General features: G+C 35.4%; 4 protein-coding genes across 5 annotated transcripts; 1 reads left to right on the top strand and 3 right to left on the bottom strand.

Moving 5' to 3' along the window:
- Window positions 1-833: 833 nt before the first annotated feature.
- LOC111783355 (probable LRR receptor-like serine/threonine-protein kinase At1g07560) lies at window positions 834-6,469 on the bottom strand. 2 transcript variants are annotated; one of them, XM_023664281.1, is made up of 10 exons: window positions 6,378-6,441; window positions 6,179-6,344; window positions 4,383-5,438; window positions 4,049-4,196; window positions 3,798-3,869; window positions 3,479-3,550; window positions 2,092-2,163; window positions 1,935-2,012; window positions 1,656-1,834; window positions 834-1,400 (listed from the first exon to the last, which is right to left on the bottom strand). In XM_023664281.1, the coding sequence occupies exons 2-10, from the start codon at window positions 6,246-6,248 to the stop codon at window positions 1,282-1,284; spliced, it is 1,866 nt and encodes a 621-aa protein (XP_023520049.1). In that variant the 5' UTR covers window positions 6,249-6,344; window positions 6,378-6,441; the 3' UTR covers window positions 834-1,281. The 2 variants fall into 2 exon arrangements, with proteins under 2 accessions (XP_023520049.1, XP_023520048.1); XM_023664280.1 differs by having other exon boundaries at window positions 6,179-6,469.
- Window positions 6,470-8,201: 1,732 nt separating this feature from the next.
- Window positions 8,202-12,266, bottom strand: LOC111782558 (putative E3 ubiquitin-protein ligase RING1a). The gene is made up of 10 exons (XM_023663328.1): window positions 11,928-12,266; window positions 11,743-11,788; window positions 11,130-11,188; window positions 10,351-10,432; window positions 10,116-10,236; window positions 9,982-10,023; window positions 9,105-9,629; window positions 8,912-9,019; window positions 8,590-8,799; window positions 8,202-8,453 (listed from the first exon to the last, which is right to left on the bottom strand). Exons 1-10 carry the CDS (start codon window positions 12,025-12,027, stop codon window positions 8,415-8,417), a joined length of 1,332 nt encoding a protein of 443 aa, XP_023519096.1. The 5' UTR covers window positions 12,028-12,266; the 3' UTR covers window positions 8,202-8,414.
- Window positions 12,267-14,324: 2,058 nt separating this feature from the next.
- LOC111783602 (mitochondrial arginine transporter BAC1) lies at window positions 14,325-17,434 on the top strand. The gene is made up of 8 exons (XM_023664521.1): window positions 14,325-14,655; window positions 15,204-15,293; window positions 15,666-15,767; window positions 16,339-16,443; window positions 16,525-16,623; window positions 16,693-16,869; window positions 16,961-17,059; window positions 17,149-17,434. Exons 1-8 carry the CDS (start codon window positions 14,563-14,565, stop codon window positions 17,281-17,283), a joined length of 900 nt encoding a protein of 299 aa, XP_023520289.1. The 5' UTR covers window positions 14,325-14,562; the 3' UTR covers window positions 17,284-17,434.
- LOC111783603 (squamosa promoter-binding-like protein 3) lies at window positions 17,415-19,435 on the bottom strand. The gene is made up of 2 exons (XM_023664522.1): window positions 18,948-19,435; window positions 17,415-17,730 (listed from the first exon to the last, which is right to left on the bottom strand). The coding sequence occupies exons 1-2, from the start codon at window positions 19,295-19,297 to the stop codon at window positions 17,613-17,615; spliced, it is 468 nt and encodes a 155-aa protein (XP_023520290.1). The 5' UTR covers window positions 19,298-19,435; the 3' UTR covers window positions 17,415-17,612.
- Window positions 19,436-22,855: the final 3,420 nt, after the last annotated feature.

Genomic DNA, 22,855 nt, shown 5'->3' with positions numbered 1-22,855 from the left:
TGTTTTCCAGGGAGGGGCTCAGCCGCTCAGTGGCTGAGGGGCCAGATAGTTGGTGGTAAAAGAAGGGAGGGACGGTGGGGAGGGACTCTGACAATGACTGAACATGGAGGTTTCAATTCAATTCCGCTGGAATGCTAATTTACTTCGAAATGAATATTGTAAATACGTAGTTACTGCCAATGGGGGGTTTGTGTGTATTATTTTTTGGCTGCTTTTATTTCTTTCCAGACAAAAAAGTAAGGTTATATCAGCAGTTAATGACGTCTCGATTCCTTTTTTTAAAACTTCCAAAAATATTATGAACTTTATCTTCCGTAAATAAAATTTACATGCAGGTTAAATGGTAAAATATTTTGTCCGGAAGTAGTTAAAAACTACTTGTCAGATTACACTCCATGTGCTCTTCCGCCCTTCACTTCTGTTACCTGCATTGGTAATTTCCCTTCTTCCAGCTTCCCACCTACAAATATAATAATAATAATAATAATACAAATCACAAATCAGGTTTTGACGTGAGGCAACAGTTTTGCGTGAACAAGTGATGAAAAAACAACAAAAATTCAGCTCAAAACAACTTTCTTGTATGTTAGGTGGATGAAAGTACACATTGGGATCCAGCTTTTTTTTGGGAAGCTAAAAGCAAAGTCATAAAAGTTTATGCTTAAAATGGACAATATCATACTATTGTAGAGATCCGTAATTCGTGTAATAACAAGGTAAACAGAAACACAGTCACAAAGCCAGACATAATATAACGACTCACACATGCGCTCTTGTATTCATATTCATGTAATATAGTAAATCAAATTGCTCATATTCATATTCATGTAATATAGTAAATCAAATTGCTCATATTCATATTCATGTAATATAGTAAATCAAATTGCTCATAGTATTCAACGTGTAAAATGCAAAAAAAAAAGGGATAATAAAGTTACAATTGGGGACATGAGGGAGTTTAAAAATGAAAAGGGTTTTTCTCTACCTGAACCTTTGCTACGAAGAAAAGGTTACCTTTTTCCTTTTTTATATTCTCTTCTGTATGCAAGCAGTTCTCTACTGGTCTACAAAAATCTTGAGCACTAACCTCTCATCTCATCTCCGGTTCAAGTTGTAAGAGTGTGTAAAGAATTGTATCAATGTACAAGAATTAACTTCCACTGGGGCGTCAAGGATCTTTACCATTATTGGTGCAATTGGATTCATAACCGACCTGATGCAGTCATACCAAGGAAGGAGCTGGCTTCAACCAGACAAGATGGCTCAGTTTTAAGAGTTGAATCAGGAAATCAAACGTCCATTTTCAGTGGGAGCCCTCGTATGGCCTTGATTGTGATGCATTGTCATCTGGATATCACGAGATAGATGGGTCCTAGCTTTTGCATATGGAGCATCTCTTGCTGCAAGAGTGATCCAATAATAATGTATAATTAGCTCTTAGTGATGCCAAATCTAGAATAGCATTTCCATGCCTCATTTGGGATTTGTGTACCGTATTTAACAGAGACCACAAAATGAACTTATTGAGTCACCGATTATAACACTATTCAGGAAAAGAACCTATGCATACCGTGAGGTTATCCCTAACTCAAAAAAAAAGAAGTAAAACAATGGTATTACTTTTAGATAGACAAACTCATCAACAACGTTCTTACCAGCATTCTGCACTCGGAGGATATTCTGCCGCCTTTTCCAACAGCAAACCACAAAAGTAATTATGAGCAAGAACATAATTAAAGCTCCAAATGCAATCCCTAATTTAGCACCAGTAGAAAGGTGTGGCCCACATGCAGGTAGCCCAGGTATACCACAGAGACCGGCATTATCAGTAAAGCTGTACCGTCCATGTTAGAATATCAGTATCTAATAAAAATACATATGAACAGTAGAATTTTCCTCTGCCACGTATAATTAACAATAAAGTAACTGCTTACTTGAAGCTGGCCCTGTGCAAAAGCCTTGCACCTAAAGCATCAGGCACTCTTCCGGACAAAGAGTTTCCATTAAGATTCCTGTGAGGGTAAAAAAAAAAACGTCCTGATGTGATGATCATTACGTTCAATTTATTGGATATGGTCTGAAGTATCTTACAGTATTCGTAATGATGTCAACTGTCCAAGACTTTCAGGAATTGATCCATTGAAGGAATTGTAGGATAGATCCCTAATAGAGAAAATATATTTCAAGCATTGTACTGCCACAGTTGTCTAGATTGAGCGATAACAATCCAAATATAAACTGAAACAACAATCTAAATCTAAAAAAAAAAAAAAAAAAAAAAAAAAAAAAAAANATACTTATTCACAAAAAAATTACTGTACTCCTTATATACATATCAGCAATTATTCATCAGCCAGCTTCATTCAATAGAATAGAATAGAACAATATCTAATTTACCCTCTCGGACATTTTAAACATCCCAAAGACGCCATTAATTTGCTTTCCTACTTGTTTACATTACTTTTTTTTTATGAGATATGATCTCCGTTATGAAGGGTTCTATGCCACTCAAAGAGAGAATCTCGTGAGGAAATGGTAAATCATCTCCACTCTTTCTGTGGCCCAATGGCTACACAAAACAACAAGCCACAACCCCCCTCTTCTAGGGAACCTCAACATTAGATGGTATCACTCCTTGACTACCATTTGGACTTGGACTAAAAATACTCTTGTAATACAAGTTGCCCTCCACGAGCTGTATCTCCAAACTAACCATCAGATCTCATGGCGTGGCATATTTCTCAGTATTTCATTGGAAGAAAAGTAGTGCTTCTAGAAGCTTTTTAGTTCCCTTCCATGTAGCCATTTTATACAAATCACTCTCCATAGTGTTCACGTTGAAACACACATTCTCCAGAAGAATCCATTACTTGCCCGCAACTTCCCATTACATTCTGGAGACAAAGGTATAACTTCATTTGAAACTTACCACTATGTCCACTGAACAAAGATGATTTCACTGACATGTACTCTCACAAAGCTTGATACATGCACGTGGAGTTGCCAATTCTCTATAAAACACATTCTTGAGAAACCAACTCACATGATGTGGCTTAAGAAACTCTATGTTCTCAGCAACCTATAAGCACTCCACTATGCACATAACCAACCTGCTATGATCAAGCTCTTCTTTTGCGTCTCTACTAACACTGGCTTGTCAGGATTTCTGTCCCTCTTAGGCAGCGTGGTGAACCCTCCACAGTCGTTATTAAAAGTTTTTAGTTTCTCAACAACTACTATGCAATGATTAATACTGAGTGCACACTAGATCAAAACCTCAACATCATTACCTAGATTATGTTTGTTTATCACGGATTCTAACTTATCATCTAAGTCACTATTACTAACTCTAACTTTAAAGTTGCACTGGTTCAATTAAATGACATATCTTTCAAACTATGTATCAACAGTGTAGATTAGATTAAAAAATCAGAAATCCAAAAAAAAGCTTCAAGAGAAGTTTATAAGCAATACTCACAAAACTTCTAACTTGGTTATTGTTCCAAGTGAGGCTGGAATGGGACCATGGATGCTGTTTCCACTTAAATTTCTGGAAAAACATACATGCACGGATTACTGATATGAAGCGACACCAGCGGACATCATATAACAGAAGTTTCACTTCCTAAATACCAAAAACAATTTTATTTTAATCTGGTCCAAGATTAAGAATCCTCTATACTAGTTAAAAATCTTCCAAAATTTTAAATTATTTAATGAAAATCAACCAAAAAACCAAGAGAATATTTTTTTTTTTTCACTATTTACTAAAAAGATGAAGTACTTCAATAACTTACATGCTTTGTAGATAACGCAGTTGAGATGTTTCATTTGGCAAGAATCCCGTTAGACCTTGGTTGTCAAGACCCCTGGCCATGCAATGTAGAAGTTAATGCTTGTAAAAAACTCTAAAAAGGAATAAATAAATAAACACAGAAGCCATCAGCAAGCAAATTTTTTTGAAACATCGTCATATGGCTGCATGATATCTCAGATAACTAAATTTTTTTCATATTTTTCTTTAGAAGGAATAAGATAAGGAAAGTACAGTCCATCAATGACCCATTTGTTTCCAGCTTTATCGTATTGACAGTCTGCTCCACTCCAAGGATGCTGTTGAGGAACGCATGGATCACCATTCCACCCAAAACGAACAGGAAGTGCTAATGCCTTCTTCAGGCTCCGCAAAGCCCTAACTATAATGATGTGACAAAATTAGTTGCAAGTAATCACTCCAGGATTTAAAGACTAAAATGCATAAAAATCACATATTCTGCACTCCATAATTGTGAAAGTTGAAACAAATATTTCTTTCAATAAGAAAAAAAGATGGACAAACATGGTACATTAAAGAAGAAGCAGGGGATGCATCTACACCCTACCTTCATCTGGGGATGTTTTTACTTCAGCTGAAACAACTTCAAACACCTCAATGGCATTGATTATGGCATGACTGCCTTCTTTAGGCTGCAAGGTAATAGTCAAAGTCCTCCCATTGACAGCTACAGTCCTGTTAAGTACAAGAGCAGTATAAGGACCACCACTGAGTTTCAAAATGTCCACATCTTGGAATTCAACATTGCCATTAATCAAGATGTCAAAAATTCTTTCTCCAACATTTCTGATTGAACCATCAATCTCAGCAAAGTGAAACCATATTGAGTAGTTTCTATTGGGATCCACATCCATTATATATGTCAAATCAGGTTGACTATCAGTGCTCACAAGTGCAGACCGATATAGAGCTTCTGGATAAAAGTTTGGCGAAATTGAAGCTTGTTTAATGCTGGCTTCAACAGAGATGATACGATCAGACTGCTGACCAAAAGTTTTAATAGGACTCCAAAATCTATCCCCACCCCAATGGTTCCCATTATTATCTGCATCAAACTTGGGCTTCCCAGCACCACAGTTCAGTCTTGTGGCCGTCCTAAGGATCATTCCTTGACTCCATTTGGAACCAAAATAATATGCTTTCTCATCAACTTGAAGGATTTCAATCGCAAGGATAGCTGGATCTCCATGACCTGTGCTATGAAAGCAGAGAGAGGCAGAGCCATCCGTTAAAAATACAAGGGATTCAGCAAATGTTTGTTCATCGTGGTTGCTCCACCCTGATTTAAGTGAACAAATTTGTGTGCCTTCAACAGAAACATCGAATAGAGGTTCATTGTCAAAATTAGGTTGTTTAACAATCCCAAAGAAGATCCTCACAGAGTAGTGTCCCTTTGGCACTCTGTTGATGATGTAGCAATTTTCAGGACCCGCAGACAAGGGGAAATAGCGAAGGGTTTTAAGAGGAGGAGAGATATAACTTGGGCGTGTCGCATTAGCTGGTATCCCTCCTGTATATGCAAAGTCCTTGAACCATGGAGTATTTGTTGGAAGTGTGTGGACGTCAGTCCGAGCCCCACAGCTTATGCGCATAGCAAATGGTTCTGCAACAATAGGACACATGAATGCATGATAAGACAGAAATGATATGAAGACATATAAGGAATGCATTAAGTTTTCAGACATCTACTATGTGCTAAAACTACGAAGGCTCATAGATATTCAATTACTTATAAACTAGGACTGTCTTTCAATAATTTTTTCGAATGCCCATTGTCCGAAAATAAACTAAACGTTTTCCTTCTCTGCAGAAATGAAGTAATTCAATCCAGAATCTATTAGACAAGGAAAATCCTGCTTCCTAGCTTCTTCATTTTCTGCAGCCTTCCCTATACATAAAAAATGGTGGCTATTAATTCAACAGCTCCTCATTTCCTTACAATTCCAATTGTATGAAGAATGCCTAATTTCGCACTCGTATTATTCCCTCCACATCCGTCGACTTTTCAAAAAATTGTTAGAAAATCAAGCAACGCGGAAATCATCACAGATTCAAGATACCATTACAGTGACCATTGAATTCAAAAGCACATAATTCACTTCCCACTCAAAGAAACAACTCTAATCAGTGTTGGCAACTTAGAGATCTACCCGCCGATGAGTCAAGTCCAAATTGCACTCCTCTCAACTCAAATTCAGAGTAATTGAACAGCCATTAGATTAAAAGGCAGTAGTCAGAGAAATGGAGCGAGAGTGTGAATCCTAATTCAGTACAGCAGCAAAAAAATAAAAATGTAAATTCAAACGAAGAAATGGTGAACGAGAGAGAGTAAGGGAAGCTCACGAGGACGAGCTGAGGAAAGAGAGAAGACGAAGCAGTGAATTAGAAGCCATGGAAGTAGAAATCTGAGCATGTTTAGCAGCTGCGATGAATACTTTTGATCGCCTTTTACTCCGATAAATCAAAACCGCACTTCACATTCTGATCTATCGTCTTCTTCTTCTTCTTCTTCTTCTTCTTCTTCTTCTTCTTCTTCTTCTTCCTCCTCCTGAGCTTTGAGGAAAGATTGTGGTCCGACGTGTACGCGGCTCACCTTTTACAGTTGGGACTTGATTATGCCTTTATTTAGTTGACCCTTGAAATAAGGGTCTGATAATGTGCTGCTCAACCTTATCAACGCTCATGCGCCTTCACTACACTAGTGCCTAATGCCTAATGGTATGGTTGGTTGGCTTCATAATGCCCTATTTATCTAACCATCAATAATTTACTTTGAACTTTTAAATTGGCTTAATTAAATAACAAACCATGCCTAATAATTCTTTTAATTCTTTATTATTTTATATATGTCATCTCGCCGTCAGAATGGATCATCATCATTCAAAGGTTGGTTTAATCTACGGTGAAGATGTGCAATATACGGAAACTAGGGTGCGCAGCGCCGCAGAGGAGTGAGTTGTAGGTATAGAAATTGGGTATTTTTAATTCCACGTAGATATTTACTGTTAGTTGAAAAAAATCAAAGGCCAAGAGACGAGGAGATTCGGATAAATTGACCAAAATACCCTAAGTGGCCTCCAATTACTGCATAATCATCGGGTATTTAGGAGTCTTGATTGAAAGGGACAGAAAGTACTTTTTTGGAAATTGGAGAAAATGTTTTAAACTAATTTTGACCTTAAATTTTATGTTTTGCTTAATTAAGAGGCACATAATTCGTTTTAAGTATAGATTATTTATTTGGTTAATTTCTGTTTAGTTGTTAGTTGGAATCTAATTAATATATATAATAATTATCACCCTTTTTTCTTTAATTGCTACTTGTTTTAAATGTATGTTGGGATTAAGGGAATAGAGATGAAAATAAGGGTAAAAAATGGGTAATAAGCAAAATAACATTAAAACTTTAATAATAATGTGAATTTAATCATTCTAGTTTAATAGATTAATATATATATACACTTGATTCTTTGGCATTCCAATGTAATAAATTCATTTATTGAAATATACACATTTTTTCAATAAAATAGCAATTGAAAACTATAATTCATTATTTAATAATATTATCAGTATGATTAAATTAATGTAGACTGTTTTAATAATTATAATTAATTAGTCATGGATTAATAAATCAATTAATTTTTTAAAGAAAAAGTATATGTTCATTGCCTAATAGCTCAAAAGGAAACGATCGGGACTTGAATTACAGTGGGATTGCTAGCTCTGCACTGCCTGCATGGCGAGACAAACGACCGAAAAACACTCCACCGGACCACGACGACGACGACGACTCGTCTTCTTCCTCCCTTATCCTTCGGCTCCCCCTTCTGTACTGTTGTTTCTTACAACCAACGCTCTCTGTCTGTCCATCATCAGGACCTGCTAATTTATTCGGCCCAGATAAGCCTAAAAACTTGCCATCGCCCACACTTGAACGTCGACGTGTGGATTCCCATAGCCTAATTCATGTCTCTCTTTATATATATTATACACACAACAGAGGCTGTTTTCTAATGAATTCCACGCCTGGGATGTGGAATCTGAAGGTCGCCTAACGAAGCATTTGGGCTGCAATATGCCGTCCTGCTTCACTCAGTTTTAGTGGCTGCCTATTGGGCTTCCGTTTTAAATTCGTATATTCCCTTACATATATTATACCTGAGTAATAAGACAAGCCCCGTCTTTTCTGCTGCCTTTGCGTCTTCTCTCTCTCTCTCTCTGAAGCCTGTTTTACCGAGTCTTTCCCCTATAAGCAAGCACAGATGCCAAATATAACAAATAAAATCTAGAAGAAAGAGAGAGAGAGAGATGTATGGAAAATTTGACTCAGTTTCCATATATAGTACAAAGAAATGGCGGGGGGAAATAGAATAGACTGCCTAATAAATATTTGAATGATTATGAGCAAAGCATTATCGACAAGGAGTTGTACTTGGTATAGTCACCCACGATTTTAGAGCGTCCAAGTTTAGTAAATTATTGGGACATTTAACATTAAAATATAAGCTTTTTACATGGATTTTCTGGGTTGATGGAGACGAGGTTGCTTGTTGTTTTAAGTCGTCCTCAGCCGTCAGCCCTACTGTGATTGACGCGGCTTCTTCTGATATGCCAGAAGCTGTGCACGGTGAACTTGGGATCAATGGTATTGATCAATCGGGGTTGGTATAGAAAAAAACTAGTTAACATACTATATGTCATTCATAAGTTCTATTATGTGGTGTCTATAATGTGAAAATTTTAGGAAATTTTACCAGTTGGCCACGAGTGGAGCAGTGGGTTTTCAGCTCTGCTAAGGTTTGTTGTTCCCTCAAAACTTGAAAATGATCTTCAATAGGATGTGGAATCAAGGATTTTGAAACTAAAACATCAATCGAGGTCGAAGGCTCGATTTTGAGGTTTAGTTCTTGTATCAAGAACATGTCTATTTCATCAGCTTGAAATCCAGTCTGACCAGCAACGTACTGAGAGAGAGAGAGAGAGAGAGAGAGAGAGAGAGAGAGAGAGAGATGTAAACCAGGGTGTGAAAATATTAACTGCATGAAGGGGATTTGAAGACGAAATGAAAATAATTACCTGACAAAGGTGTCGGACTGACGAGGTTGGCCGACAGCAGATATAGGGTAGCTGCAAACTGGGAATTATTCTTTGATCATAGGAAAATAACAGCAGGCAGACTTCACGCTGAAACCAACATATAATCATTATCATCTGGAAAGAACGGGGAGATGGACTCACAAGACGTTGCTCCCCAATGAAATAAAGTTACCTCCTCAGCATTGTTGTCTGAAGTCCGAAGGGAATCTACCAGTGTTGAGATGCGGTTGTTTTTGACGTTCTTGCTGCTCCCAACACTCATGCAGCCATGTCTTGTGTGGCTGCGCATGCCCCCTTTGCCCCAAACAAGCCTCTCTGAGTTTCCCACAAGCCTTGAAGATGCACTAAGGATTTCTCTATTTACTTGATCCGAGTCATTGTCTTCACCAGCTCCATCTGAACAAGCAGCAAAAGGAGGCTGGGAGAACTTGGCAGCTCCTTGTTTCCTGAATCCTTTTGATCTCCGCTCGGACCGCTCCATCTGTTCATCAGAAGAAGAATCTTTGACTCCATCTTCAGCTGTTGGATCCTCATTGTCGTCAGATGCTGGAAATTCAGCATCATTTCTGTAGCTCCTTTTCCCCTTTGATTGGCTGTTCCTGTAGTTATTTCCCCGCAATCTTCTAACAGATGGAGGGCGTTTCTTGCTAACTGCCTCAGATTGTCGACGCAAGGTCTGAGCTATGGAAGCTTGAATCTGTCCGAATAAATTGAATATTAGTACCTTGAGGCATTAGAAGAAAGTTCCGTATAGTTATACTTAGGACATTCATAACAACTGTAGCTCACACGTGAAGCAATGAACTATTTGGATGAGAGTAACTAACGGGCCAGAGTTTTGGATACCTCATAAAATTTGTCAATTAATACACAATGTTTGAAAAGAAAATATGAAAAAGTGAGCTACTTTTTCATAAATTAATCGATTCCTTTTGCTCTTCATGGTTACTTAATATGTTCCCTTAAACTTCCATTGCTTTGTGACAAATTCCTCTGCCCTCATGCACCCAATTCAGGAAAGAAAAACACTTGGAAATATTTCGTTTCACCTGCTTATTGCGGATTCTCTCTTCTTCTCGAAAAGCCAGCTCCTACAGGAGTGAAATATACAAAATAACTTCAGCTGACGGACATAAATGCATACCCCAAATGGAAAAGTATTGATGAATATCACAAATCATACATCTTCTTCATACTTCTCAATATCTGGATATAAAGCAGCAATTAAAGAATCATAATTTGGATCATCTCTCAGTGAGCGGCGACTAGCGCAATGTGTGCGGCAGGCGGGACATTCGTTGTTGCTGCAAAATATATCAATTATGAGGTTAAGAAATGAAAAAAGAACCGTTTCACAAGTAAAACACAAAACCACCTTCTTTTTGTTTTTTTAAGTAAGAGATCAGGTAAATGCATACCCCAAACGCATAGATTTGTCAATGCATTCTCTGCAGAAGCGATGCAGGCACTCCATCACTGTTCTTGTTTTCCGAATAATCCCTGCCACCCAAAGAATTTCCGGCTTCACATTATATATACCCACGAAACAAACAATACATATCCTTTTATGCAGCAATTCTTGCATGAATGGCAGGCTAATAAGGGGGAAAGTAATCATTTTTTTGTTTGGATTGCCTGTGTTTTTCATGTTTTGCATGCAATTACTGCTTGAATGAATAAGATGCATCATTTATTACAGAATCAGGTATAAGCTAAAGTGAAATTTTATTTTGTCGAACTCTTTCTACAAAACAGCTTTCACATTCGAATTGCATCAATATGCAGACACGTTTCACCTTTAGAAAACACTGTTCAGAAACGAAAGTATCAACTATCAAGTACAAGTTTAATTAAGCTCATCACATTGGAACGGCAGCAGGAAAGCAGTTCTACCATCAAACCAAATGCCCCATTCCAATTCAAATTACAAAGATAAACAAGAACACATGAAACACCTCAAGCAATCTAAAAAATTGTCCACTTTCGTCCATCAACAGTTAGAAGATACTACTTTAGGATATTGATCGCAACATGAATGTCATACACAGAAACTGATATCCACACCAACGTTTCGGTAAATTAACCAATTAAATAACTCTAACTGGAAAATAAAATATAAATGTAATATTTGATAAGCAATAGAATCTGAATAATCAAGAATAATAAATACAAAACAAAGAGTCGACATCAATCATACCCAAGCAGATTGGACATTGAACTTCTTTGCGAATATCCGAAAGTTTTACAACGATAAATCTGCACCCATGAAGAATAGAGAACAGTAGTTATGGCCGAAATGGATCAAACACGAGAAACACGATTCGATCTTTGTTTGTTGCATGATAAACATTTATTGCTAACATAGAAGCAAAAAATGAAGAAAACCTCCCTTAACCACCACCAAATGCCCTGGACAACAACGTTCCGTACATTAAGCAATACATATATTTGTTTGGAGAATCCGCCGCAGCTGTGGCGGTGCCCAGAAAATTGGCGAACCCAACTCCACCAACCTTCCTCAGAATATGGCTGAGCGCGTTCTTATGAGCAGAAAAGGATACCCATGGCAGAAACTATTGGGAAGCCATGGTAGCGCTGTAAATCGGCATGGCTCGTACCAAAATATGGCAGCGGATTCAAGTAAACAGACATATTCACGAAGCAAAACAAATAGATCCCAAAATCAAATCCAATCACTAAAGCATTAAACAATTATACAGTGTAGGACAACGTAATAATCAATTGAAAATAAAACAGACGAAGGAAAACAAAGATGAGAACGCGCGAAAGTAGTGAAGTAGAGGACGTACTCATCCTTCTCTCCATTACTGGACGACGATGTGCTCCGATCGGATTCTAAAGAAGAAGCAGAGAAAGGAGGAGAAAATTACAAACTCGTAAAATTCGAACGAAGGCAACTAATGCAGGAAAAATCAGAAGAACTCTTTCCTGCTTCGTTCAAAATACATATAAATGAAGTCCAAACAAAACTTACCGTCTGCATCTCCATCTTCAGGGCGAGCAGCAGAGCAACCATGGTCGAGTTTGAGAGAATCATCCTCAGATGACTCCGGAGCACGCTTCTTTGCTGGCATTGCTTTCCTTCGAAGCAGAATTTTGAGCCGTGGAGGAAAAACGGAAAAAGAAGGTTACAGAGTAAAGGCTAATTGAGGTAGCGGAGGCGGTGTAGTTGTGTTGGATCACAGACGGAGATGAAACCGGCGACCGCGATGGAGGTGGCCGACGGCCTGTGCCCGAGCTTCACCAGAGCGAGACTCTGGGCTTGGGCAAATTGATTGGTCTACGAACTGGCTTCGTTAAAATGAACATTGTTTTATATTATTATTTTGCTTTTTGTTAAGCTATTTTCCCCCTTTTTCTTCATTCTGCAAATATATTCGTGCTCTGGACAGACCAAAATTGTTGGGTACTCCATACCCGATTCACCGACCCGACTGAAATTTATATAAACTTATTATTTTTTGTATTTTTATTCAGAAAATTGTCAAGTAATTCTTTTTAACAATGACAATAAAAATTTCGTTTTTAAAAAATAATTATTTTATACCATAAAATAGCATAACTAATAATTCAATTAAATCTCTAAAATTTTATAAGTAACTCAAAAGAGGAAAAAAAAAATTCAGTGGACTCCTTAAAATGGTACCGACAACTTTAACGACTACCTAATAAATAAGAGAAATCCTTGAATCGAGCACAAGCCAGAGTCCTTTTTTATGATTTCAGCCGGTTAAGTGTGGCATTGACACTTATGCCGGATGATTAAAACACTTAACTACAGAGACATGTCCCTCATTAAAGACACACAATTATTAAGACCGAGCGAGTCTATGTTACTTTGATCCAATACTAACTTAGTATTAAAAGGTGTTGGATACAATACCACGCCCTTAACTATATATATCTAACAAATGGATTCAAGTAATTGAACCAATTAGTTGCTCGACTATATTTGGACATTAATCATATTATTACCCATGAAAAACTGTTCTGTTTACATCTTTTCAGTCACATTAAAAATATAAGAAATAAACGTATAAATCAAATAACAAGTTATTATTATTAACTTTTTGGTTAGTTTTGTACCAACTTCTCACAGAATTAGATATTTAGTGGACTTTTATCTTTATATCTAATATAAGTCTCAACTTTAAAAACATATAATGTTATGTTTGAATAATTCTCTTTAATTTCAAAACTTTTATTTTTATTTTTCAAATTTTAAATTTGTTTGAAAGTATCCTATCAATCATTTTTTTTCTGGTAAAATGAAGACAAAAAATGACTTGGCGGCAACCTTCAAAATAGTGAAACTTATAATTTAATCTAAAATAAATGAAATATTTATCGGATAACTAAAATTTCTTACCCAAATTCTATTTCAAATTAATTAAAGTTTTAAATTTTTAAAGTTTATATTTATTTGGTATTTGGACGATAACTGATAAATTTCTAAATTTTTAATTTTGGATTCTCCATACAAATATTTAAAAAAAATCTTAAACTAGCGTCAATTAGTTTATGATTTTTCAATTTTGTGTTTATAAATAATGCATTTCAATATTTTTCAAAATTTATTATAAAAATTTAGTGTAGGAGTCTTGTTACATTAATTAAGTTTAATTCTTTTTTAATATGTCAAGAAATGAATTTATCGGACACAAAATTAAAAATTTAGAGACTTATTAAACATATTAAAATAAACATAATTCGACAATAATTGACACCTACTGAAATTTTTTCAATACGACATAAAAACATGACTAACTCTAACTATCCCACCCAAACCATAAAAGTTGAGTTGGATTATTTTTTTTAGTTTAGGTTAGTTGAACTTTAATAAAATCGTAATTTTTTTTGGTCTCTTTGCGAGTTGACATTTTAACCCGACCAACTTAAAAATAGTGCTACATCTCAACCAACCCATACTTTAAAATTATTATGGAAGTTAAAAATAATTAACCTTTACAACCATCTAACTCGGGAAAGTTTGGTATATAAGTTTTATGAAATTTTAAGCATAATATTTTTAATAATTAAAAGAAATTGTTCTACATATTGCTTAGGTTACTAATCCAACCAAAAACTTTTTTTTTCGGACCGTCATTCATTTTTGTCCTAAAAAAATATTTAATAATTAAGTTTGACTATCTAAAATAAAATAAAATAAAATAAAATAGCAGCTAATGACGTGTTGAATGCATGAAAAGTTGTTACTATTCTAGTTCCCTAACGTAAAATTACCTTACATTTAAAAAAGAAATTATTAAATACTATTAAAGTAATGAACTTCAAAAACAAGAAGAATATTGATTAAATTAAAAATAAATACCAAAAACACATTTGCAAGGGACCAATTTATTTATAAAAAGGAAACGAAAACAGGAAAGAGAGAAGAAAAGGGTAATGGATGCAGGCAAAGATGCAGCGGCTGCGGTTGCGGCTGTAAAGTGATCATCAATCACCTTTCCCCAAATGACACACCATTCGTTGCTCTCAGAGGTCGGAGCCACATATTATCCAGGTTCAGTTCAGCTCAGTTGTGGGTTCCAATGGAGACTCGATGATTCTCCCTGATTTCCGTTGATAACCTTTACACAAACACACCAATGGGGGACAGTTCCAGTTACAAAGATTACGTTGCCGGTTTGATTGCCGGCGTTGCCACTGTCATTACCGGCCATCCTTTTGACACCGTTAAGGTAAGCTGGATTCTCTGCTCGAACTGCAATTCCTTCGACCTTCCCCATGGATTGAACTGGGATTCTTCTTCTTTGGTGTGGTATTTGTTTTTGGGGGGTTTGACCTAGATAGGTGTAAATGAAATGGATAGCAAAGGCAATCGAATTTACATTTTGGAATTTGACCTGGATGCTATGTCTCATTTAGTGATTTTCTTCTTTGTTTTCACCTGTGGCGTTTAGGGTTGAACTTATCTGAAATGTGGAGTAGATGCAGATCAACGATTCTTCTTGTACATTACTAAAATTAAGAACGCCTACTAATCATTCTGATTGTTTGTGTCAAGTTGCCGTTTCCATTACTGTTTTCTGGAGCAACAATTACCATGTAACCATGCTGCCTTGTCTGGACTAGCACATTCAAACTTGTTGATTGTTTGTGCAAATGGGGTTGCTATACTCTTACCAAACGGCTTCCAGAACTTAACAGCAATTTAAACTAGTTCTGCGAGTAAATAGTTAGTGGCTGATGGAATTATTTCTCATATGCATATCTGTTTACTTAACAGGTAAAGCTTCAAAAACATAATACCGAGTCGCGGGGGATTACTTATCGAGGTGGTCTGCATTGCACTACTAGGATACTGAAGACTGATGGTGTAAGGTTTCTGAACTCTTCAGAAACAAATATATGAAGCAGTTGAATATGTCATATTAGATAGGTTAATTGGATGCAGATTTGAATTGAATGTCTATAGTCTTCATCATTCAATGACGTATATCCGGTTATGTTGGAAAAGTGGTGTCTTATTTGCTGCTTGTTGTAATGTTGTTTGATTCCTCATTTGTGGGAAGCATTGCTTTAAGTGTGCAAGTTGCTCAATATTGCTCTTACTACCCTTTTTCTGCATAAATCGTTATGTCTCAGCGTCGATGCTCTACTGAAAATCTCTGATTTGCAACCTTTTTCACTTTCTGTCATATGCTTGATGATCATATTTTGTAGATTGAGAAACAAACGATTTTGACAGGTGAGAGGACTTTACCGAGGGGCAACATCATCTTTCATTGGAGTATCGTTTGAGAGTTCCCTTCTTTTTGGAATTTATTCCCGGACTAAACAGTCATTGCAGGTCTGTACTAAAGAAATTGACGCTTTCATTTTGCTTAGGATTTTTGGTCCATTTGCTGGCTTCCTCAATTCTGAGATTCCACATCGATTGAAGAGGGAACGAAGCATTGCTTATAAGGGTGTGGAAACCTCGCCCTAACAGATGCGTTTCAAAACCGTGAGGCTGACGACAATACGTAATGGGCCAAAGCGGACAATATCTACTATCGGTGGGCTTGGGCTGTTACAAATGGTATCAAAGCCAAACACTAGGCGATGTGCCAGCGAGGACGCTGGGCTCCCAAAGGGGGTGGATTGTGAGATCTCACATCAGTTGGAGAGGGAAACAAAGCATTGCTTATAAGAGTGTGGAAATCTCTCCCTGACAAACGCGTTTTAAAATCATGAGGCTGATGGCGATACGTAATGGGCCAAAGCGAACAATATCTACTAGCGATGAACTTGGGCTGTTACACTAATTCTGCAAAAACCTCTTTACTTTATGCTCGGTAGTCTTACCATTTTTGGCCCATGAGCACTGTGTGCATAATCGTGATATGTCCTTACTGGTCTCTCTTTCTCTGATTGTGAAGGGAGACCACCAAAATGGTAGGCCACGGCCACAAGTAGTAATTCCTTCTGCAGCTTATGGTGGAGCTATTATCAGCTTTATACTATGTCCTTCTGAGTTAGTGAAGGTAGGTACATCATGATGTACGAGTTTCTTGTTTTCTTTGGTTTGTTCCCATGTCAGGCTCATGACTCTTAAGATTTTCCAGTGTAGGATGCAAGTTCAAGGCACTGATTCTCTTGTTCCAGTGTCCAGTAGATATAGCGGTCCACTCGATTGTGCCCTTAAAACTATAAAAACAGAAGGGGTAAGACAATCCTTGACTTGGGTATCTCCCATTTGTGATCTGGTTTTCAAATGACACTCTGTTTTGCAGGCTACTGGTATTTTCCGCGGAGGGTTTACAACATTTTTAAGGGAATCAATAGGAAATGCTGTATTTTTCAGCGTTTACGAGAACGTTCGGTATTACATGCGTACTACTTCGAATGTCCATGGCAACGTAATGGACATGGGAATTGGGATTTTGACTGGTGGCCTTGGTGGTGTGGCTGTAAGCTTCTGAGTAAATTCCTTGTTATTCTATAGAAAGACTTATTAATCTGATTGTTGTGAAGTTGACTAATGTTTCCAAATTCAACCAGTTCTGGCTAGCTGTTTTGCCCCTGGATGTTGCCAAAACCATAATCCAGACTTCTCCAGATAAAAATGCCACTAGAAATCCGTTTCTAGTCCTGCGCTCGGTAAGTAAGACGTTCTCGACATTGCTTCATTCAAGTTCTCATCTCTGGCTCAAAATTACACAACATGCTGAAACAAATCATTGTTCTAGATATACCAAAACGCTGGAATTAGAGGATGCTATACAGGATTAGGTCCAACCATACTTCGAGCATTTCCTGCCAATGCAGCAGCAATCGTCTGCTGGGAGCTAGCAATGAAAGTTCTCGGTATCGCCCGAGATTAACTCAACTGTTTCCTCGCCTCGTCAAATTTCATGTTGTTTCTTTAGAGTATAAGTTTTGATGGTCCTGCCATTGATTGTAGACATCCATTCCTTATTGTTTCGTTGAATTAGATTGAAAGTAAATCAAAAGCTGATATGCTCCATAATCTTACTTCACATTGCAAAGGGATTAATACAAAAGATGAACTAATTGGTCTGTAGAACAGAGCATAAGCAAAAGGCTGGCTGGATTGACAGAAGAGAGAGAGCAAGCAAATCTGGTAACAATGGAAGCACTGACCAACAAAATTAAAAACAAAATGCCCCTTCTTTCATCATTCTGCATATTGCTAGGTTGAAGTTCCGCCATGGACATCCGATGAGCTCTTCCGCCGCCGCTGGTTGTGTCCGGCCAACCGCTTCCGGCAACTCCTTTTTGTTTCATCGAACTCTTGAAGACCATGAAATCTCCAGGAACCCAAATGATGGATATTTAGTTTCTCAATAACGATCACTACTACATATAATCAATCAGCTTCATGGTGTAACGTTCATAAATGTGCATGAATATGTAACACTATATCGCTATAAAAATTATTTAAACCCTAAAGAACATATCGTTCAACAATTAAGACATCTATTGTCAGATCATGTCTTATTCTCGAGATATATAGACTAACATGAATTTATAACGCTCCCATATCCTGAAAAACCAAGAAATTAAGCAATTCGTAACACTGATGAAGATTCACAAAGAGAGCATTTCTATATTCAAACTACATTATTATTATTGTTATTCTTTATTTTACTCTCATCATTAATATATCAAAGTTTGTTTTAGGTTAAAATTTTATATTTAAAGTTAGGATTCAAAACTTTTCTCTCATATTTTAAAATTATCAAATTTAAAACTATATAGTAAAATTTTGTTCCTCATAAAATATATTTCTCTACCATAGTAAAGATTATAATAAATTTTTGTGAAAAAACTATCTATTTACATTAATGTTTAGGAAGTTAAAAGACATCTCAAATAAATGTTACTATCTTTATCTTAAATTTAAATAAGAATATCAAAATTTACCTTCTATTCACTTTCGAAGAATCGTTATACAAAAAATCACGAACATTAGAGCTAAATTTTGTTAAAACTCGTAAATTTTGAAAATTTTATTGAACTGTACAATTTTGTGCTTATATGAGTGAAAAAAAATAAAAAATAAAATAAAATTTTCAACATTTAATTAAATTTAGGGTTCAATTTAAAAAAATAAATAAAAGTTTATACCAAAAAAAAAAAAAAAAAAAANGGTCAAGACTGATTTATTTATTTATTTATTTTCAAAAACTTGAGTAAGTAGAAAAATGAATAAATAAATAAATAAATAAACCATTTTTACATTATTATAATTACAATTTTCTTCATTTATTTCATAGTTGATGGTCTTGGGATGAATAAACAGTAATTTATTTTTGGATGAACCAAACCCCAAAGAGATGAAGAAAATTACACTGAAAACAGTTAAATTTTGGAGTTAATTAATTGAAGAACAGTTAAAACATATACTAATTTTCTCACTAACTATATACTGAATTATTATCTAATCTTTACGTTACCTTTAAAATAGGTTAAACCACATAATTAAAAAAACAGATCTAAGATTAGGGTTTTTGTCCCAAAATACCTGCTGCATTGTTGGCAGAACCGTTGGTGGATTCCGGCCACCATAACCGCCAGAGCCTTGGCATGAAACTCACACACCTTATGGCGGCAGTGGTACCGCTTCGAACTAGACAGATCGGCATTGCAATTATCCGCCTGGCACGACGGCGCCGCCGTAGCCTCTCCACCACACCCAGATCCTGATTTTTTATTAGAACCACCACCAGAACACAGAGTCTTCTTCTTCTTATTGAAATCCCCACCAAACCCTAATTCTCCATCAACAACCTCCACCTCCTCTTCCTCCTCCTCTTCTTCCTCCATGTCGTAGTAGCTCAGCCTCCTTTTTCCGTCGGCTTTTCCGGTGGCCATTTCAGAAGACCCAAAACGGAGACTAATGAAGAGGAAGAGAAAAGGAAAGGAAGAAGAATCAAGAAATTGGTTGCTTCAGAGGAAAGAAAAGAAGTGAAGGACAATAAGAGTAGTAATAGTACACTACTAGAGCTGAGGTCTGAGGACCACAAACTCCAATNAACAAATGGGTTTGGGGAAAAAAATGTTTTTCTTTTCATTTTATTTCTTTCATAACACTAAAAAAACCAACCAATTTTGCTCCAATAATGTTGCTTCCACATACCTTGAGAACCCAAGTTGCATTAAACAATTAGTTTAAATATATATTAGTCTTCTCTCTTTGGAAAAATTGTCTGCTCCTGTTTGGAGTGGTTAGATCCGATTGGTTCGTTCGACTTTGAAAAGTGTCTAATAAGCCTCGAACTTTCCAAGTAAATGTGCATGAATTGGGGCATCCCATCTCTATCTATAACTTTAATTCAAGCTGCTCTCCGTAGGGAATGCTTCTTTCTCTTCAGTTTCTGCTGTGTGTAAAGTATGAAGTGTACCCATTGTTAACTTTATTGTGTCCCTATTGCACAAAAAAACAAATAAAACCCTCAATTCTGCCTCTTTTTTTTTTTTTTTTTTTTTTTTTTTTTTTTTTTNGCCTCTCTTTATAACAAATATTCCAAGATATCGACTTTTTTTACTTTATATATATTAATCAGTTGAGCTATGTTTAAACCCGGGATTGATTTGAAGTTAAATTTATTAAAATAAGATTAATATAAATAAATAATAAGAAAATGTCATTGGAACCCTAAAACAACCATAATGAGAAAAAGAGAGCTAAATTGGTCCCAATTGTACTGGCTAGAGGGATAGCTCACTGTGCAATACGTTAGAGCTTTATGCTGTGTGGGTCCAATTCATTTCAAGTTCATCTCACACTGTACTTATTTGTTAATTCCACTTTAATCTCAATTTCTATTCTGAATGGACGTAAAATATATATTTTCGATTAAAAGGTTTGTGTTTATAAAATTAATTCTAGTAGTTTAAGCTCACCGCTAATGAGTATTGTCTGCTTTAACCAATCATGTATCTTTGTCAGCCTTACAACTTTAAAACACGTCCATTAAAGAGAAATTTATGCATTATTGTAAGAAATGTTTCGTTTCTGTTCCTCTCTCTAACGAATATGGGATCTCACACTAATCATTTTTATATGAACCACGTTGAGATGTTCTCTCAATCACATTTCAATCTCAAACATATAAGAATTTAGACTCTATAATAACTCACTAGGAAAGAAAAACTCATAAGAGAACATAACCATGATCGCGACTATTAAACTTACGATGTCATAGGCTCCACACGCTCACCCGGATCTAAAAGAAAAAGAAAGAACAATAATTGAGTGTTGGTTTTGAATTTGTATTTTCTTTCAAACAAGAAACATTTCCTATAGTTTTCTTAAATTGGAAAAAAGATGGAATTTCATTTATAAACAAACAGCTTCAAATTGGCTTTTTTGTAACATTGTATTAATCATCTAAAGTTTTTAATTTCCATCAGATTTATTTTCTCATTCCTTGTCCACGTATTAATTACAAAGCAACAAACTATCTATTTTGACCAACAAAATAATAATAAATAATAAATAAAAAAAGGACACAAAACAAGAAGATATTATTGTTGGTTGTATTTTATAAAACATAAAAATATGGAGGCATGTTTCCATTTTTGTCCCTGTGAATATCCGCAACTTTGACAACATTAAATTTAATAATTATTATTTAATATTTATAAAAAGATAATAGCAAGAATATATCTCTAAATATATATATATATCTTATGCTGTACTAGCAGTAGTAAGCCTCCATTTGGGCTTCGGCTCGGCAATAGAGGCCCAGCTAGTGGGCCCATTAGTATTTGCGCTTAATGTGAAGCTCGTGAAATGGATTCGACCAGGCCCATTGAGTCCGAATTCAGCATACAGCCGATAGCCCAACAAGGCCCATAAGGAGGCCCTTCCCTTCCCGACAGAACCAGTTGTCGGGAAAGTGTCGGTGAAATGAAATGCACCAAATTGCAATTATTTTAAGGCAGAAATAATGATGGAAACATTGGCGGTTGCGCGTCCGCCGTACACCAATCCCAGCCGACCGGCTTAATTCACAAAGCACGGTCCCATAAAATTAGGGCTTCTTTTAATTCCATAAATTTAGGGCTAAAGTGGGCATGATTAGTGGCTTTTTGAGTGAGTAATTGAAGCTTACTTATAATTATTATTCCTAGTTGACCCTATATTTTAACCATTATTATTTACTTTTATAATTAAAACTCAAAAATAAAAATTTATTTATATTTAAAAATAATTATTAAATACGAATTTATCGCATTTTATATATTTTTTTGAACATCATTAGACTTTAGGCGTCATTTATTGTAGATAAATTATGATAAATTATTAAGAATTATGAACTAATCCATAGATAATTGCTATTATTATGTTAACTGCACACTTTTGAAAGGAGATCTTAAAAGGACCATTAAAATCAATTTTTGGTTATTATAACTTCAATCTCATTTCAATTTGGTCCAATAATCTTAAATTGCTAATTTGAGTTTAATTTTAATTTAGTTTCAATTATTTTAAATTTTTTAATTTGATTCAAATATAAAATATTAAACAAAAATTGACCGTATATCATAAATTTAATACGCTATCAAATGAGACCATTCATTTAAATTTAACGATACCTCGCGTTAAAAAATGTTATTAAGTATGTCAATTGGGTGGATTAAGATAAGATAAACTATAATAAAGCATGTTTAAGATTAAAATCAAATTTATATGATAATTTAAGAAATAATTATAAAATACAAGATTCAATCAATTAACTCCAAACAAGTTGATGAGTATCACTTCTGATTAAGAAAATTATGTTTTTTTTTAAATTTAAAAAGAATTGAAATTATTATTATAACTTTTATCTTTGGTGATCGCTGTTATAGAATAAAAAATAAGTTTCTGGGGTTTGATGGGAAGGGGATGAGCACCAAAATTAGGTAGGAAAAATATTAAATAAATTGATTAAACAAAAGGTAAAGAAAAATAATAATAATTAATTACACACTGAATGGACGACAACAAGGTTACAAAGGCAAAGAATTTTAATTTAACGTAAGCAGATAATTGTAAGATCCATATAATGATGACATATTCATATTTTATAATCTAACACCTAATCTTCCTCACACTTATATATATATATATATATTAAATAATTAATATAATAGTTTATATTTTTAGGTACAATAATGCCCAATTCATATTCTTTTTAAGATTTAGATCTACACATGATTTTGAGTTTCTATTTTTTTCTATTTTTTTGAATTTTTATTTTTCCTTTAAAAAAAATTAGAAAAATAGTAATTGTTTAAAATAAAGGCCATCAAAGGGCACTACTTCTTTGGAATTTTCCAATTCCCCAAGTTTGACCATCTCATGGGAACTCTCCTCCACTAATTAATATTAATATACAAAACCAGTTCATCTAATCTGCATCTAATCTGCAAAAATCGATC

This window comes from Cucurbita pepo, chromosome LG20 (genome assembly GCF_002806865.2).
Source record: "Cucurbita pepo subsp. pepo cultivar mu-cu-16 chromosome LG20, ASM280686v2, whole genome shotgun sequence".
Lineage (NCBI taxonomy): Eukaryota > Viridiplantae > Streptophyta > Magnoliopsida > Cucurbitales > Cucurbitaceae > Cucurbita > Cucurbita pepo.
This window is presented reverse-complemented; position numbering and strand designations above follow the sequence as displayed.

Bases quoted from the DNA above. Each gene is read 5' to 3' on its own strand.
- LOC111783355 (XM_023664280.1), bottom strand. From the start codon at position 6,248: ATGCTCAGATTTCTACTTCCATGGCTTCTAATTCACTGCTTCGTCTTC. The intron at 3,551-3,797 runs GTAAGTTATTGA...ATGTTTTTCCAG, and splicing joins CTGCGTTATCTACAAAGCAT to AAATTTAAGTGGAAACAGCA. The intron at 1,835-1,934 runs GTAAGCAGTTAC...TGGACGGTACAG, and splicing joins TTGCACAGGGCCAGCTTCAA to CTTTACTGATAATGCCGGTC.
- LOC111782558 (XM_023663328.1), bottom strand. From the start codon at position 12,027: ATGCCAGCAAAGAAGCGTGCTCCGGAGTCATCTGAGGATGATTCTCTC. The intron at 11,789-11,927 runs GTAAGTTTTGTT...CTTCTTCTTTAG, and splicing joins TGAAGATGGAGATGCAGACG to AATCCGATCGGAGCACATCG. The intron at 8,454-8,589 runs GTAAAATTTCCT...CACCGTGCACAG, and splicing joins GCTCCACTCGTGGCCAACTG to CTTCTGGCATATCAGAAGAA.
- LOC111783602 (XM_023664521.1), top strand. From the start codon at position 14,563: ATGGGGGACAGTTCCAGTTACAAAGATTACGTTGCCGGTTTGATTGCC. The intron at 15,768-16,338 runs GTCTGTACTAAA...CTGATTGTGAAG, and splicing joins GGACTAAACAGTCATTGCAG to GGAGACCACCAAAATGGTAG. The intron at 16,444-16,524 runs GTAGGTACATCA...AAGATTTTCCAG, and splicing joins GTCCTTCTGAGTTAGTGAAG to TGTAGGATGCAAGTTCAAGG.
- LOC111783603 (XM_023664522.1), bottom strand. From the start codon at position 19,297: ATGGCCACCGGAAAAGCCGACGGAAAAAGGAGGCTGAGCTACTACGAC. The intron at 17,731-18,947 runs GTATTTTGGGAC...GGGTTCCTGGAG, and splicing joins TTCTGCCAACAATGCAGCAG to ATTTCATGGTCTTCAAGAGT.